General features: G+C 36.3%; 1 protein-coding gene across 2 annotated transcripts in view; it reads right to left on the bottom strand.

The window, feature by feature from the left end:
- The window catches only part of MMS22L (MMS22 like, DNA repair protein), a 162,214-nt gene that overhangs the window by 48,579 nt on the left and 95,557 nt on the right, over positions 1 to 18,078 (bottom strand). For both annotated transcript variants that reach the window (XM_069077189.1, XM_069077190.1), the window contains one exon: positions 1,178 to 1,371. In XM_069077189.1, the coding sequence (XP_068933290.1) occupies positions 1,178 to 1,371 (194 nt within the window). The remainder of the gene's footprint in view (positions 1 to 1,177; positions 1,372 to 18,078) is intronic.

Genomic DNA, 18,078 nt, shown 5'->3' with positions numbered 1-18,078 from the left:
GACCTATTATTGGGCAGTGACAGCCAAAGTGATTTGGGTTTACAGCACAATCCTTAAGAAAGAAATCCAGCCCTTAAACCCTAAAATATGGTTTCAACAATCAAAATTTACATTCCTTTGGGCAAAGCACTGGCAGGTAAGGGTATGATGGATAGAGGGAGAGGAGGGAGGGAGGGATAGAGCAGGAGAGGGAAAGGGAGGAGAGGAAAGGAAAGAAGGAAATGAGGGAGGAAGGGAGGAAAGGAGGAAAGAGCTGTGTTGTCCAACCAGAACTGACCAGTTGGGTCCCCAATGGCGCAGCTCCTACTACACACAGGTTGTTGTTTGTCCTTTCTTATCAAAGAAGACCATGACATCAGGAAGGTAATGCCATGACTTGCCAGTGAATTGGATTTAGGTGAAGGAGGGTTGTGTAAAGTCACTACTAGTATTACTATTTCTGCTGCTACTACTACTACCACCTTCCTACCTTCTAAAAGTTTGATTGGTATTCTTGTTAATTATTTCAGGTGCTACATGAATAGGATCATCTAGTCTATCCTCCTCATTTTACAAATGAGGAAACTGAGGCCTGTAGAGGTTAAGTGACTTGCCCATGATCATATAAGTAGTGAAACTGAGATTCTCACTTTCACTGAGAACCAATGTTATTTCTACTCTTCTGTGTTCAATGCAGAACAGCTTTTCATGCAAAATAACCTGCTTAAGCCTGGGTATAGATTTATGCAATCCAACTGTAAAAATCATTTGCTTTCACAGCAATGATACTTTCTGAAAACAACATGAGATACCAATCAAACTGTTCTTTTAAATATAAAAATCGTCAGATGAAGAAGAGCAGCTTTGCAATGTTGTAAGAAAGGTGTTTTCATAAACCTTTAAAATCCTACATAAATGTGAATTGTTGCTATCAGTAGTAGTTTTATCAATACTACTAATAATACCTCTTTCATTTCAGGCAAAAACAAGCCTTGTCTCTAATAAATCATAGCTGGATAAAAATAAAAGGATCCTATTAAAATAGGCAGCTCCGTTTTTGTGGTTGTCAAAATGTTTTAACATTCAAATGGCTACAGCAGTAAGAAACTTAGTGGAGACAAGAATATACTGACAAAACAGCAGCAGTCTGTAAGGAAGAAAGTAAATAGCCAAGAGTAAATAAAGGATGAATGCTGACCTGCAGCCGTATCTGCAAGCTGAGGGACAGGCACCGTCTGTGACATTCTTTGGCTCTTCAGGAAAGGAAAGAAATTTCTCCAGAGTGCACGGGCAATTGCAGCCAGGTGGTGCTCTTTAGCCACCGATGAGGCTGGCACACTCAGGCCTGCATTCTCCCCTGAAAGCTCCCTGCATGACTGCTGGTACACACTCCTAAGAGAAATAAAAATAAGTACTCACTCTCAACAAATGCTTATAGAAATCTTTTTTTTTCCTTTTTTTTTTTTGGTTAATATATTTTGGGCTTCTTTCAAATATTCCATATGAAAACTGAAGGACCGTTTTATATAATTAAAACCTTTATGCCAAGACATTAATGCACCTCGGTTACTTGATGGATGAATGATGGCATATTAAGCACCATAAAGTTAATGTTAATTACTAATGTCAACCATTAATTATATGCTTTTTAATATGTCAGAACCAAATGAGAAATAGGCAGTTACAGAATGAAGGTTTGCATTTTGCAACTGCTAGCTGGCATGACAAGTGATTTTACTTCCAATCGAGGCATGAACTTAAAAAAAAAAACACCAAAACCAGTTTTCTTTTGTGGGCTTAAGCATATAAGCATAAAAAAAAAAAAGAATGTACATTTGACTCATTGGTGGTGCTTCACATAAAACCATGTTTCTTTTTTAAAAAAGGCACATGCCAGAAATTAAATGCAAAATTGTACTTTTGTCATGTCAAAGGTCTTGCCTCTTGCTTATTACCTTGTAAATAGCAAGCAAAAAAGTTCCACTCTGAAATACTGCAACATGAATTGATAATGATAATGCCTTCACCTTTCTTAAGTCCTTTACAGTCATATTTCTCTACTCAACCTAATACAGAAGTTAGGATTTTCTACATGCTTAATACAGAGATATCTTCAGGAAACCAATACTCCCAGAGTAAAAGCTTGAGAAAGCATTAGCCAATTTGTCTGGGAGACTGGGATAGAAGGCATTATTGCAGGAAGCTGATCAACTAAATAACATGCTTATTAAAAAGAATATGTAGGAACAAGTTATCGTTTCTGTTTCTATTTATCTTGTGGTCAACTCAATTGAGATTGTGCATTAAAACAGAGGCAGCATTATTACATTTGCCTTATTAAATTCTATAAACAGCATTGTAAAGTCAGAGTCGAGATATTTATAAGATAATGGGATAGAGCTGAGAAGAGAGACTTGCCATAGCACTAATATGTATAGACTATAACATTAAGAAAAACTATTGGTAGTCATAACAGAAAATGTTTTACTATAGTCATTCCACCATTCTTTTGGGGTTGTTTTTTTTTAAAAATTGTTTCCCTGGGGGAAGTGGGCATTCTAAAAGAGATGAACGTCTTGTGAGACTCATTAGGACAAGTGCACTAGTAATAAAGTAATTTTACATAAAGAGAAGATAGGATGCAAGGCCAAGTCTTACTACACATCATATAACTGCAAATAAATAAGCAAAAAGTTAAGTAGTACTATATGTAAAACTTAGAGACAGCCCTAGGTAGTAGATGGAGCATGGGCCTTGAGGCCACTAAACCCAGGTTTAAGTTCTGCCTTTAACAGATAATGACTGACCTCGGGCAAATTACTTAATCATTTCATTCAGTGCTCTAAGCAACTCTCTAAGAATATAAATTGCAGAGAAGGTGTCAACTAGCATTAGCAGAAGAAATTTCCTCAACCCAGAGTTCTCAGTACCAATGAAATCAGAGGCCTAATACCAATCCCAATCTGAGGTTAGACCAGATGGGCTGTGCCCAAAAATTATGAAACCAGTTAGGCTACCTTTAAAAACAAACAAACAAACAAACAAAAAAACTAAACATAGGTGTCTCCCTATATGGCCCCTGGATGGAAATGTAGTGGCTACTCATGGACATGAGTAATACATCTCTTACCCACTCTGTTTCTGTCCTGGGCTACTTTACTAATTCTTGGGGGGGTGGGAGGAGAGGAGTAGGGATGGAATTGGCATAATAATACAAAATTTAGGGCAGGCACTAGACCAGCTTAGCCCACTGCATATCAGAACTCCTAAGCTCATGGATCCATCATTCTCAGTCTCCCAAGTAGCAGGGATTATAAGATGTGCCACCATGCCAGTCTTCCATTTTCTTTCAAAGTCAATGCACCAAAGTTTAAATGAGTGTTTCCACCAAGCACTTTTTCACGTAGTTACCGTTTTGTTCCACCTACTAATTCAAGTTGGAGAGACCAACATTTGCAAAACTAAAATCATTCAAAGCCCAATCTCTGTGAGTCCTAATTCTTTGCTTTTAGGAAGGTACAATAGTCAATCTGACAATTCACAGATAGGGTCCATATAGCTTCAAAGGGACAGGTTCCTACATAGGGAATAAAATCTACTGATAAGAGATTTTGGTAGTCCTTTGTTTTTCTGTGTGAAGTACCTGAAAAATCTGTGACCTAATCTGGGTAAGGAACTCCCGATGCGGAAACGCCCAGATCAATAAGTCAATTATGATGTTCCTAGTACATGCCACACATTATGCTGGCCATTGAGTATAAAAAAAACACAAAAAATATGACAGTGTCTGTCCTCAAGGTACTTGGAGGCCATAAATATATATAAAATGTTTTTGTTTGATGTTGATCATCTGTCAAAGTCTCTCCAATTCCAGCTGTGCTCCAATTCTCCATCTTGTTGGAGAACAAGCTGTTGTCTGATGTTGAGAGGGAGGGCACTAAGCAGAGGCAGGGACCAACAAAGTCTTCATAAAAGAAGGTGATGTCTGACCAAAGTTCTGAAGAAAATAATGTATTCTAAAAGTTAAAGGGGACCTAAGAGTGATTTCCAAGCATGGGGGACCAGCAAGTACAAAGGTGCAGAGTGTGGGGAGCCAAGGAAGCCTGATTCAGGAGTCAGATATCTCACAATGTACTCTATAGAAGGCCCTTCCCAATGCGGTTTTTTGTTAAGCTGGCTCCTTGGGTCTTTTGATAAGGGCTATGTTGTTTGAGTTCTGAGACCAATAGGCTCTACCCCAAGATTTTAGTTATCGAGAGTCAAAATATTTGATTCAGCACTCAGGTATCTTTGGGTGGTCAGCTCTAAACATGTTGTCTTTTGATGATTGCAGCTTTGGCTTTTAAGTCTGCTCTCAACTGTATCCATTTAGGACTGTGGCTGCATTAGGAGGTACCTGAGGCCTAGATCAAAGGTTTTACCCTAAGACTTTAGTCTCCTAGATAACAAATCCTTATCAAATTATCTATTCTGAACTACTTCCAGGATATAACAGACTAAGGTAATGATAAGAATAATCAAGTCCTATTCCTTTGTCTCATTTGCTCTATAAAAACCTTGTACTAAGAATCAATAAATCATGCTCTTCCTTGAACTACCCACATGGTCTGGTCATTTCTTATTCACGTCTCCAATCATGCTTAGTGCTGGACACTGAGCAGCTCAAGGCAGCAGAGAAAGAATGTTAAATGTATGAAGAACAGTAAGAAGACAGTCTAGCCAGACCACAGAGTATGGTAACTGAACCAGTAAGAGAGAAGGTGGTTTGAGGCCAGGTTGTAAAGGGCTCTAAATAATAAATTGTAAGCTCCTTGATGGCAAAGACTATCTTTTGCCTCTTTTGTATCCCCAGTGATTAGCACAGTGCCTGACACATAGTAGGCCCTTCACAAATGTTTACTGATTGATCTAGGAGGCAGTGGAATTTATTGGCTAGGATAGTAATATGATCAGACCAGAACTTAAGGAACCATTTTGGAACCTGGGCAGAGGTCCCAATGGTTTCTGACCTAACAGGCATGTCTTAGGCAAAGCTCCTGAAACATATAGCATTTAAATAGCTTGCCCAGTGTTACACAGCTAGTGTTATAGAAACAGCATCTGACCCAAGGTCTTCCAGGCTACAATTCAGCAGTATTCTCTGGTCCTTTATATTTTAGGTCATAAATCATTTATTACTTACAATAATAAAAAATGTACTGAAGCACCTAATTACTTGTAACATATAGATTGTCACAAAGTCTTAGTGCAGGTATAAGCCTTAGTATCTCAAAATACCTTTAAGTTTAAAACTACACTAAGACTTTTAGGACACTATTAAGAAAACTACAGAGATTTGGCTCTTGCTTTCTTAAAACTCTACCAATTTGATAATAAAGGGTGTGTGTATGTGCATATATGTGTATATACATATACATACATATATGTGGCAAAATAAGACGGTAATAGCAAATTTGGAACTGAAAATAAAAATAAAGATTTGTTTTTTAAAAGAAAGCAGTAAAATAGAGAATATTAAATTGATTGGTGACAGACAGAAGTGTATTTTCATTACGTACAGATTAAGGATTAGGTTACAGCAGAGATGATTTCATTTAACACCTTCTTTATATTAATAATAAAAGGTTAGTCAAACATTCACAAAATTTACTCTGTTCCTCCTTGAGATTAAGAAAAGATCACCAACAGTGGCTAAATTAAGCACAGGCTGCCTTGCTTTATGCAGAGATGATGGCCAGTATTCCATGTTGGCAAAGAATGCCAAAGGGGGCACTGGGGAACTATTAGGACTTTGAGGTTGATACTGGGGAAAAAAGAAATTATTCTTGAGCAAATTTATCCCTTCTGACATACCTAAAGAGAAATGGTAAGATGCTGACCAGTGAACTACTTCAAAGGAAAGAATTCAGATCACTGAAAAAAATAGCAAACTAGATGAAAATTTAAAAGTATATGGGGGGGTTGGCGCTGCAGCCTCAAGGCCATATGTGGCCCTCTAGGTCCTCAAGTGTAGCTCTTTAACTAAATCCAAACTCATAGAACAAATCCCCTTAATAAAAGGATTCGTTCTGTAAAACTTGGACTTAGTCAAAAGGCCTTACTCAAGGAACTAAAGGCCCACATGTGGCCTCAAGGCTGCAGGCTCCCCACTCTGTTAAGACTATCCTCCTACATAGAAACCATACATTATAGAACATGCCAACTAAATGTGATTTTTTTTACATGAAAATGTGTTTGTTTTTTCTACTGTCCTTTGTCAACCTAGTATTTTTAACTAAAAAAGAAGCTGCATACCCTAAGTAATATGTAGAAGACTCCATAAGTGAAATGTTGTAACTATTAACGGTATGTTGTTTTAAGACGACCCTATCCTTATCACAAAAAAAGAAAAAAATTATAATGACTTCATAATAATTTATCCAAACATAAAAGTAAAGACATTAGACAAAAGCAAGACATGTTAAAGAAATACGTGGCATTGGGGCAGCTAGGTGGCACAGTGAGTAAAGCGCCAGCCCTGGGGTCAGAAGGACCCAAGTTCGGTTCAGCCTCAGACACCTAATGCCCACACAAAAAAACTAGCTGTGTAACCTTGGGCAAGTTACTTAACCCTAATTGCCCTCCAAAAAGGAAAAAAAAAAAGAAAGAAATACATGGCATTAGCAGCTGATGGGGAAAGGACAAAATAAGTTTTCTGAACACAGGTAAAATGTAAGAAAAGGTTCTCTCATTCTCAAGTAATTTATTTTCCCTTAACTTCTGAAAAACAACCACTAGCCATTACCACCACCATATTTTTCTAGAACAGAAGAAAAAGAATGATTAGATTTATTTGCTGTATCTGCTGCATACTAGCCTCTAGATACATTTAAAAATATGAACGTTAGAGTTGATAACTTGGTAAAAAAAACATGACATAAGGTATAGAAGACAACAGGTCTAAAAAAAAGGATGCCATTTAATTTTAGATTGGTTGTTCTTACTCCTATTTTTAAAAGCTACTGTTATCTCCACCCACTTCAATACACACAAGGGAAAACATGGGATAGTAGATATCTTTGGGTAGTTCTTCAGAAAAAGTGAAATGGGACATATAGACAAAATCCAACATACGGAGATAATATAAAGATGTTTTGCATGACTTCACATATATAATCGATAGCAGATTGCTTGCCTTCTCAATGGGTAGGAGAGGGGAGGGAAGGAGAGAATTTGGAGCTCAGATATTTAAAAAATAATTATCAATTTTACATGTAATTACGTGAAATAAAAATATACAAAACCCTACATAATAGCATAATGGATGCAGGTTTATGCTAGAAATGAAGAGAAATTTTGAGTATACACTGCCTTGAACAAAGTAGATTAATAAATGGTTGTTGAATGAATCAAAGGTAATAATAATAATGATGATGATAGTAGCATTTATTTAGCACTTTAAGATTTGCAAAACACTTTACACCTATGTTATCTCATTTGATCCTCATGATCATTCTAGGAGACAGATGCTATTATTATTTCCAAATTATGGTTGAATAAACTGAGGTACATAAAAATTAAGTGATTTGCTTAGGATCAAAAAGTTAGTAAGGCTGTGAGGCAAGATTCAAACTCAGATCTTCCTGACTCCCAAGTCTAGCACTCTATGCATCGAACCACCTATAGCCACGTTTAATCAAAATATGTTTTAGAGACATTTATGATCTGGGATGTACACTTAGAAGGTAAATCAATGTTATGATGTAGTAATGGAATCAAAGCCCAAATAGATATTATGGCATCAATATTTGACATTTTCCCCAGCTGTTTACCTGTTTCTAACCATATGTCCTATGGTATGTCATGATGAGTCATGTTGAGTCAAGTTGAGAATTAGTTCTTATTATAGCAGAAAACATAAGTCTCTGGCTAAAGCCAGGGAACATTGCCTGGCACTAATGTCTCATGCCCACTTTCCTGTCTACATCATTTTCCCATTAGTTAACATAAATCTACTAAATCCTGACATCTGATCACTTGCAGTGCCTTATATCCTTTAACATTTGGATGTTCCTAGTTTCTACCAGGATGCCTGGTCTTTGACGTATTTCTCTTATGTCATGCACTGGTATTCAGTTACACTTTTACATCTCTGACTTGCAATAAATGTGTTTTCGAGTTCTTAACCGTCCCTTGTTTACATTTCTAACCCTACAGAACTTTAGTTGCATTGGTCTCAGATTCTTGTCCCCAAACTTGACTTATGAGTTGATGTTACTATTGATAAATAGTTGGTAGAGACTAGTAATTAAAAGAAAAAAATATATATATATATACATGTATATCCTCTGGTTCATCACAGAAAAAGAAAAACATTAACTGGCTGTGAACAACATGGAGAAAACATAGCAAAATTTATAAAAATATGCATAAATATATAAATACAATTGGTTATCTAGACAGTAGAGTAAAAAGTAAGAACAGGACTAACAAGAATCAGTTTTCTCAGTTTTTTCCCCTTGTAGGTTTTTACAATATTAATGAGTCCTACAATAGAGGAACACACGCATTCTATCTATCAGCAGTAAAGCGGATAGGGCACTATGCCTGGAGTCTGGAAGACCTGTGTTCAAATCTAGCTTCAAACATTTATTAGCTTTGTGTCCTTGGGGAAGTCACTTAAACCTCTGCTTCAGTTCCCTCATTTGTAAAATGGGGATAATAATAGTATCTACCTCCTAGGGTTATCATGAGGATCAGATGAGATAACTGCAAAGTGCTTACTTAGCACAGTGCCTGGCACATAGTAAATGCTATGTAAATTTAAGCTATCAGTATTGTCATTATTATAACTAGCTCAAATGTTTACATTTGTGCTAGAACATGATGAAGAACATATCCTTAAAACATTATTACCATACTACCAATAAGTTTGAGGACCTAAATATCAGAAGTGCTTTGAAAAATGTGATACTTTATGACAAACATTTGATTTTATAAGTGCCCTACAAAAGACACAGAGTGTTCCCCTGCTAGAATACTAAAGAGCCAAGGACCTTGAAGCCATAAGCTCATTCATGACTTCATACTTTGCTTCCTTTTTGCTATACTTATAGTTTGGCATGGCAAGGTTTAAAGAAAAGGGATTCAAGAATTACAGACATCTACAGCTTGAATGAACTGTATCTATAAAACAAAACAGAAGCTCAGAGTTTGAATTGCCCAAGCTCATCTAGTAAGGGGCAGAAGCAGAACCAGAACCCAGGTGTGCTGCTTCTAAGGCTAGACCTTTTTCTATGGTACCATGATGTGAGTCTGCTCAAAGGACACCAACAGATAAAAAGGGGATAGCACTGGCTGCAAAGGAACTATAGATGTGACACAACACTAGTATTATTCTAGTCACATATAATGAACAGCCTATTAAATACTAAGGGGTAAGGGAATAATAAAGTTGAGAATAGATATAAGAGAATGATAAAATGAAGGCAAATAAATTCAAATAACTACAGGTCTTAGAATCTATGACTATTTTTTTTTTTTTGCAATGTAGGGCAAATATCTAGGAGAGTATAATTGGCATAGCACTGGTACATGAATGCATACGGTTATGTGACATGAACAGTACGGCTCAAAACTGTTAAGAGAAATTCAGCAAAGAGGTTTTATTTGGTAGAGAGAAAATGGGACCTTGGATAGCTTCAAGGAGAATGGTCTACTAAAGGACAGATAAGAACCAGCTAAGTACAGGGAATGAATCTGACTGGATGAAAGTGTACTTAGCTGGAAGTCATTACTATAGGAAGGGGCCTAATTGCAAAGGTCCTTAAAAACCTGATTGAGAAGTTTAGACTGTATCCCTAAATGTAAACTGGGAATCACTGAAGGTTTTCTAATAGGAGAATAACATGATCATGGCTTTATATTAAGAAAAATTAATCTTGATATGTGGGAGAGAATAGAGGTAGAGAGAGTAGTTAGGAGTTTCCAATAATATTCTAGGCATTCAGTGATAAGGACCTGTGTTTCTTTTTCATTCCTGGAAGTGGAAAAAGAAGAAAAGACAGACATAAAAAATATTATGAATGAAAAAATCTTGATAACTGAGTAGATATGAATAAGGCATGGATGAGGGGAAAAGATGCCAAGTCTAGAGGAAAGGGGGTTCCACAGTACTCCCAACGGGACCATTGATGGAAACAAGACATTGCAAGGGTTAGGTGGTTTTATGGAATAGATAAACCTTATGTATGTGGTGTGGACCACAGACATGAGAGCAAAACATTTCAGGTAGCATTTGGATACGTGAAACTACTAGAGCTTGAGAGGGAGAGAGAGGTCCGGGCTAGTGATAGAGCGCAAAAAGGAGAGGGCCAACACAGATATCCATCAGATGTCAATGGATAAATTGCTCCTGATGGTTACAATATTTCTACTGGAATATAAAGTGTGAACTTTACAACTGACAAATGCAGAAAGATTCAAGATAAGAAGAGAATTCTAGTATGTTATTGACAATAACTGCTACTCCTAAAACCTTAACACAAACTAAAGGAATGTGTGATCCTTTCTGTAGATAAAAGAAGTGAATAAAAATTGTAAGCATTATTGACAGAGGAATAAGGTCTTTCTACTTTTTAAGCCTTTCAGTTATGACCAAGAGTAAATATTATTATCTAAGAAATATAACCTGTATTTGTCTCGCTTTACTCATGTGTGAAAGAAAGGAATGGACAGTGGCCCAGCTCACAAGATTAAAAACTGGCGATTTAGAAAGGCTGAAAAGAGACATTATTTTTACATGACCACAATGTACCAAATAAAATGAGATGCCAATCTTAGTAACTGAGGACACATTTATTAGTAAATGAACATTTAGAACTTAACAGCTCAACACCTTTGTAAGCAATATTAACAAATAGGCCATATAATCTTGCAAGTGTCTGATGAAATAACTTTTCTCATCTGAATGATTTTCTGAATCTTAGTTTCAAATGAGTTTTCTTAATATTAATTGGACTCTAACTAGAAACAGGTATAAAACTGGGTCTAGAGTAAATGGAGGCCAAATCTTAAGCCACAAGTTGTTTTCTTTCTTGACATTAAAGGAAAGCACTGACTTCTTGGTTAGGTAAGTTTAAGAATAAAACTAACTGGGGAATTGGAAGCTAGATACACAAACTCAAAGTACCAGATATTTAAAATGCATTCACTATCTAGGTCTCATTTTCTAGGCAGCAGTGAATAGAGCATCAGTCCAGAAGATATGAGTCCAAATCTTGCCTCAGACACAATTACTCACTCTGTGCGAATTACTTAATCTTTCTCAGCCTCAGTTTCCTCATCTGTAAAATGAAGACAAAAAACAGGATCTACCTCAAAGGACTCTTCTGAGGATCAAATGAAATAACATATGTAAAGTACTTTGCAAACCTTAAAAAAGCCATGCATGCTAGCTATTATGATAATGATGATAATTGCTGAGAAGGGCCTAATTTCTAGGGATATAAGGAGACCTTCAAGGTACTTCATTCTGGACCAAAAACTGGAAATCTGTCACACAGGTAACACTGACTAGCACCCACAACAACTGCTTGTGATCTGACTACTTCCAAACCTCTTTCCTTTCTGTTACATTAGTATTTCCATATAGAGAGAAAGCTTGCATGTATGTCTTCTGAATCTTCTCAACAAATAAAGGAGGTTCACTCAATCAAACAATAATTATCTATTGAGCATCTATTATTTGAAAGGCACCTTACAATAGAGATGTCACACTCAAATAGAAATGGATCCATGTAAGCCTCTAATTGACTTAGAAAATCACAAGCTACCATTATTGATATGGTATTTTATTTTTATTTATCATTTTAAACATTTCACCATTACATATGGATCTTGTCCTGGCCTCACTTTATTCCTCCTTTTCACTTTTGTCACCTCCCCACCAGCATGAGGAGACACTTCTGCTGTATGAGACCCACTATATTCACATTCATGATGCATAATAAACCTAACATTTCTTACCATTTGTAGTGAAGAACATAGATCATGAAATTTTAAATTTGGAAGGAGCCTAAGAGATCATCAAGCATACTCTCTCATTTTGCAGATGAGGAAAAATGAGCTCACCAAGGATAAGTGACCTGTCCAACATCACAAAACTAATTAAGTGACCCACACAGTACTAGAACTCAAGACTCCTGATTTTTAGTCTAATGAACTTCCCAATATACCACATTGCCTCCTAGAAGCAGCTAGGTGGCTCAATGGATAGAGCGCAGACTCAGGAAGACCTATATTCAAATCCAGTCTCAGATACTAGAATAACTAGCTATGTGATCCTGAGGAAGTAACTTAACCTCTGTTTGTCTCATGTAAAATGGAGAAAATAATATCACTCATCTTGCAGGGCTGTTGTGAGGATTAAATGAGATAACAATTGTAAAATGCTTAGTATGTTGCCTGGCACTTGGTAAGTGATTTATAAAAGCACTATTTCCTTCCCTCCCTCCCTCCCTCCTTCCTTCCTTATGAAACATAGTTTCTAATGTCAATATTAACCAAAAAAAGATTATGTAACATGACATTCTTATACTTTAACTAGAGCATAAGGAAAAATGAAGTTTTGGGCCACTCATACTCCACTAATGAAGGAGGATAGGAGTAAGCAAAACCCTTATTTCAGTTAAACAATTCCTCCTTTGCTCATCAATTTTGGTGAAAAATATTTTGCCATTTTGCATATTAAATACCTGCTGAATCAGGTTGGATGATTACTCAAAAGTATCATTCATTCTTAAAGTCACTCACTTAACATTTATTTATAAATATATATATAATTATATATAATAAAATATATATGTATAAATATTTATATTGATTTATAAATGATTTGCCACTACCAAGACACTGTGCTAGGTGCTAAGCCTTTAACACAAAGAATTTTTACTCTGACACACCAAATACTATGGTCATTCAGAGGAGGGAGATATTACTTCTGGCTGGTGGGGCAAGATTCAAGGAATATGCTTCACAGGGAAAAAAAAAGAAAGATATATTTAAATATCTTTCAAAGGACAGAGATTGATCAAATGAAAATAAGGATGCTCCAGGTAGCACAAACTATAAACAGCATTAGCAAAGAAAGACAGAAAGGTAGGAAGAGGAGGGATCTTGAAAGAGAAGAAAGAAGGAGGAAGGAAGGAAGGAGGGATACATGGAGGAAGGAGAGAAAGCTCAGTCTGGGGTAGTAGGAGATAAGATTGGGGCCAAAAGCTGGAGGGCCTTGAATGTCAGGGGATAGAATTCAGATTTTATACAAAGTTCCTGGGGAGTCTGTATGTAAATGAATGCCAGCCTAAGAAGATCAAAAGGAGCTTTTAACAGAAGGTACTGGGACTGGCACACCAGGCTGGGGCCTTTTAGATGGAGGACCTGAGTTTGAGGCTATAAGGTTAAACAGTAATATAAGAGCTAGATTCCTACAGCTCCATACTCTATCTCCTCAAAACCCAAGAAGACTTAGGCATTTTTCTAGGAGGGAGGGGGTGGAGATAGGAGGGAGTAAGAGGTTAAAAAAGGTGGGAAAATGCATATTTGGTGAAACAATGTTCACCTTCCAATTTGTTCATCTATACATTCTGTATTTTCAAAGGCATTAGTCTTTCAAATGAAGTGAGCTTAATTTCAAAATCGTTAGTAGAGGATATTTTAAAGTCAAATCTCTATTATAAAAGTGTATTAACCAAAAATAAAACAGGAAAGTATAAGTGTCATTCAATTGTAAAGAATACCGATAAAATTAATTCACTGTATTAGAGATGGGGTTGGATGCCTTTATAATGCCAATATTGAGGGACAGGATCAATACGCCAGAAACTCGAGCAGGGTAGTGCACTGCAAAGAACAGCTCCAACATTTACAAACCAAGACACCAGGAACAAAGAAGTTATCTACAAAAATACTTATATAACCTCATGTGGTCACTGTAGAAAGTACCATATAAAGGTGAAGTATTATTTTCATATATCAATAGTCAAAGACTTGTGACTACATCAGTGTGGGAACCACGGCTGATCAATGCCAATAAAAACCTGTTTACCATTCATGGTCTAACAGAGCTACCTGAAACTCAAAGAGTTTAATGGACTTCCCTAAGATTAAAAAGTAACTGTCAAAAATGGAATTTGAACCCAGATCATCTTCCTGATGATCCCAAGACTGGTCTAAGGTGGCTCTCTTTATTATAGTAAGAGATTCTTGCTGAGAAATGCGGTGACACAGTGGACAGAGAAGTGGCCTCAAAATATGGATTCAAAATAAGGGTTCAAGTTCTACTTTGGACATACAATAAATGTATGGCCCTGGGCACTTCGTGCCCCCAGACAAACAGCTAAATAGCTAAGCATTTGCCAGTCTTCATTAGTATACAGCTTCCTACACAAAATGAAATCACAGGGCTAGGTAAAAACAAAACAAAACAGACTGTTATCTTAGGTTTCTAGTATAATTAGTTGTTATATTTTTCAGGGATATGATTTGGCCCACAGCATAATCATGTAATAAAGGACAATTTTGCTAAATGCAAGAATGTCAACCCTTTTTGAGGGACAAATGAACACTGCAAGAGTAGACTAGGATTAAATTCTGTCTGAAAGCATATTTTTAAAATTTGCCAGTAATAAATTCTTAAAAAGAAAAGGTCTTATGGTAATGTTGACAGATTCTTAACTAGAGCAACCCAAATGTTGCTGTCATGGTGAAATTTGCTCTATAATTTAGCTTAATGGACTCAGTGTATCAATAAATAGCAGGAATATCCACAGTCCTTTTTTTTTCCCTCCTTTAAATCAAACCAAACTCTATGTCAACAGCTTGTAACCAATACATAATTATAATATCTAATGCACTAGGGAAAGTGGTCTTCTTTTATCAATGTGTTTTCCAAACCTCTTAAATGTTCTGATCCACAGTGTTTTCCCCCACACTCAGGAAATCCAGCAAATTACATAGCTAGATACAACTGATCTTTGCCACTTAAGAAAATGGATTAAAAGAAAATTCCTATCAGCCTCAGCAGAGACAAGTTCCTGCTTTTAAAATTCAGCTGTATACTAAGTCAGGAGGAGTTATTATCCTTCCCTATCTGTTGAGTGGTTCTGTAAGGATATAACGGGATGGTCTTCAAATTTCCTTCAAGGTAATGAGAGGGGAGAACCTCATAGTTCAACAAAGATAACTTTAATAGTTAAAATTCTTACTTTTTAAAACTTTGTTTAGCAATTGTTTATTGACCATCACATGATAACATATTACTGCCAAAATCTCCCGCATTCTTATAAAGATTTAGAAGTATTCTTAAAAGAATACTTAAATATGGATTTTATATAGGAAAGACTGTGATCAGCTAAGGTGTGTACTTTTTTTGTGTGTGGTGGTTTTTTTTTTTTTTTGAGGCTACTGGGGTTAAGTAACTTGCCCAGGGTCACACAGCTAGTGTCTGAGGCTGAATTTGAACTTAGGTCTCTCCACTATGCCACCTAGATGCCCTTTGCAGCTATTTTTATATTTCAGAGCAGTTAAGGGACACATCCAGGGTAAAAAAATCAGTATGTGTCAAAGACAGGACTTGAACCCAGGTCTTCCTAAGTCCAAATATGACTGTGGTTATCCACTAATATAATGCAGAAAAGCACTTTGGGTTGTACAATGTGGCACAGTTGATAGTAAGCCACCCTAAACATGAAAGACTTGGATTCAAGTCCCACCTCAGAAAAATTGTGACTATGTGACTCTGGGTATGTCCCTTAACTTCTCTGAAGAATAAAAATACACATGCACTTAAATGATCACAATCTTTCTTAGAGAAAATCTGTACAGACACAGACAAAGACACATAGTCGGTACAAATGGAAGACCTCATTCAAGTCCTGATTGATACATATGGTCTGCATTTGGATAAGACTTCAAGACTGGAGGGTTGAAGAGGAAGAGAATAAGAAAATAGGTGGTGGGGGATGGGTAGTGGGGTTTGGATGACAATCTGTTGGGGTTGAGATATGCAACATATAACCAGGTGTGAGTATGTTCATCATTGAATAGAAGACACTAGTCCTCTTACTGTAGGAGGCTAGAGATCATGCAGGAGAAAAAAAAGGTAAACTACATAGAAAGATCTACAGATCTAGAAATATATAAATATAGATGGATAGATGGATAGATAGATAGACAGACAGATAGATAGATAGATAGATATGGATCTATAGATATAACACACACAGTTGTATTGAGAATTAGAAAGACTGGAGTTCAAGTTCTACCCTGAGATTCACTGTCAGTCTGACCCTAGGAAACCTCTCAGTGACACAGACAGATCTATGTTAATTAAATGTTTAACACTGGGTGGAACCTAAACGAATTAATTTTTTTAAGTTGCCATATGTACATACATATACATATACAAAACGTGTATATCCAAAAAGGGGCATATTAAAATTAAAACTTTTTTTTAGAACAAATCAGTATTTAGCATGCAAAATACTTCTTAAATTCAAATTCCAGTTATTTCAGCTACTTAGTTATAAACATTTCTCTCTAGAGGTCCTACTTACCTACTACTGCAGCAAGTTAAAAGGAAGAATGAGAAAAAAGAAAGAAAGAAAAAGGAAAAGTGTTTTCCTAAAAGATTATCCGCTGAGTCAATGAGCTGTAGGCATTATTATACAGCTCTGTTATTAGGGCCGAAAGCCTCAAAGGCTTTTGTTATATCACTAATTTCTTTCTGCAAGGCTTCAGCAAATGAGCCGATTTATCTGGTTCTGCATGCTTGGGGCTTGATACATGCTATTTGTACATGACTAGTCTCATCTGCATGGCACCATTGATAACATTTATCTGCACATCAAAAAGGCCCATCTCCTGATATAAAAAATTCACCCATATGCTGAGATGAGAAGTGTTAAAGCAGTGAATAAAAGATATGCCATTTCCCACAAAATGGAGCTGAATTATGGGAAGGTCACCAATAGTCACGTGCAAAGGTGCTGAAAGAACAGATGAGGTGTTTTTTAAAAAGTCAGATATCAATAGTGGAAAGATTATATATTTATTATGAAAACAAGGTAGTATGCTTTTTTAACATTTAACATATTTTAATTGGAAATTATAACTAATTTACTTTCTATATACAAAAAGATGAATTTCATACACCTAATAAATAAAAGAAATCTTCTAAAACATATACTAGACTAATCCCATTGTTCACCACCACTTTATAGATGGCTGACTATATATGAAACATACTTTCTTTGGTGCAAATTTGCAGGTTGAACATCATAGAGATTCAAAATTTAAGAGCTTTCAAAAGCTTGAAGTTTCCCAAGAAAAATAATCCCATGGAATGTTTTGAGAAAATAAATAAAAAAGAGATGGTCAATTTTCAACAAAATGTCTCTCTCTTCAGTAGTGAGCCACTTAATACCATCTGCATGAGATGGTGAAAGGGAGACAACTTGCATATATGATAGCCAGATAATAAGTTGTTTCCGAATTTTCAGCAGGTGAAATATTGCACATCCTTTTCAGAAAATCAATGTTATTCTTTAAGAAGGAAGGTGTCTATTGAGTTAGAGTTAAAGGATTTTGTTCATGTAATTCATCATCTTTTCAGAGAGTGAGGTTACATCAGGCTCCAATCACCCCCTACTCAGACTCTTCCCAGCATTTGGTAATAGAGACAGTCGAGCTAATTTTCTGTCATTCAGGAAGAACCATAGGCTTGCTAAACTTGTATCATCATCACCTCTGAAACACAGTAAAAATCACTGTTAGAACCGATGGTTTATTAGATCGAAGCCACCATCAACAATGTCAACTCTGCCTGGTTGTGTTAACAGGAAAATGTTTTACGAGTTCCACCACTGGGCATCAATTTAACTTCCAGCATCGGCTATGCTGTAAAACCGTGAACGTAATTTATATGGTGACCTGCGTGTGTGGGAAGCAATATCTAGGTGAAACTTCTCACAGTCTGACAAAATGCTTTGATTTGCACCATTCAGATGATTGAACAAAAAGAGTTTAAGCAATCACCACCAATAGCCTTTATCTCCAAATGCA

The sequence above is a fragment of the Petaurus breviceps genome, unplaced genomic scaffold (assembly GCF_028583685.1).
Source record: "Petaurus breviceps papuanus isolate PSGF00001 unplaced genomic scaffold, PetGlider_PUasm1.0 90977, whole genome shotgun sequence".
Classification (NCBI taxonomy): Eukaryota; Metazoa; Chordata; class Mammalia; order Diprotodontia; family Petauridae; genus Petaurus; species Petaurus breviceps.
The sequence above is the reverse complement of the archived record's forward strand: the minus strand, read 5'-3'. Positions and strand labels throughout refer to the sequence as shown.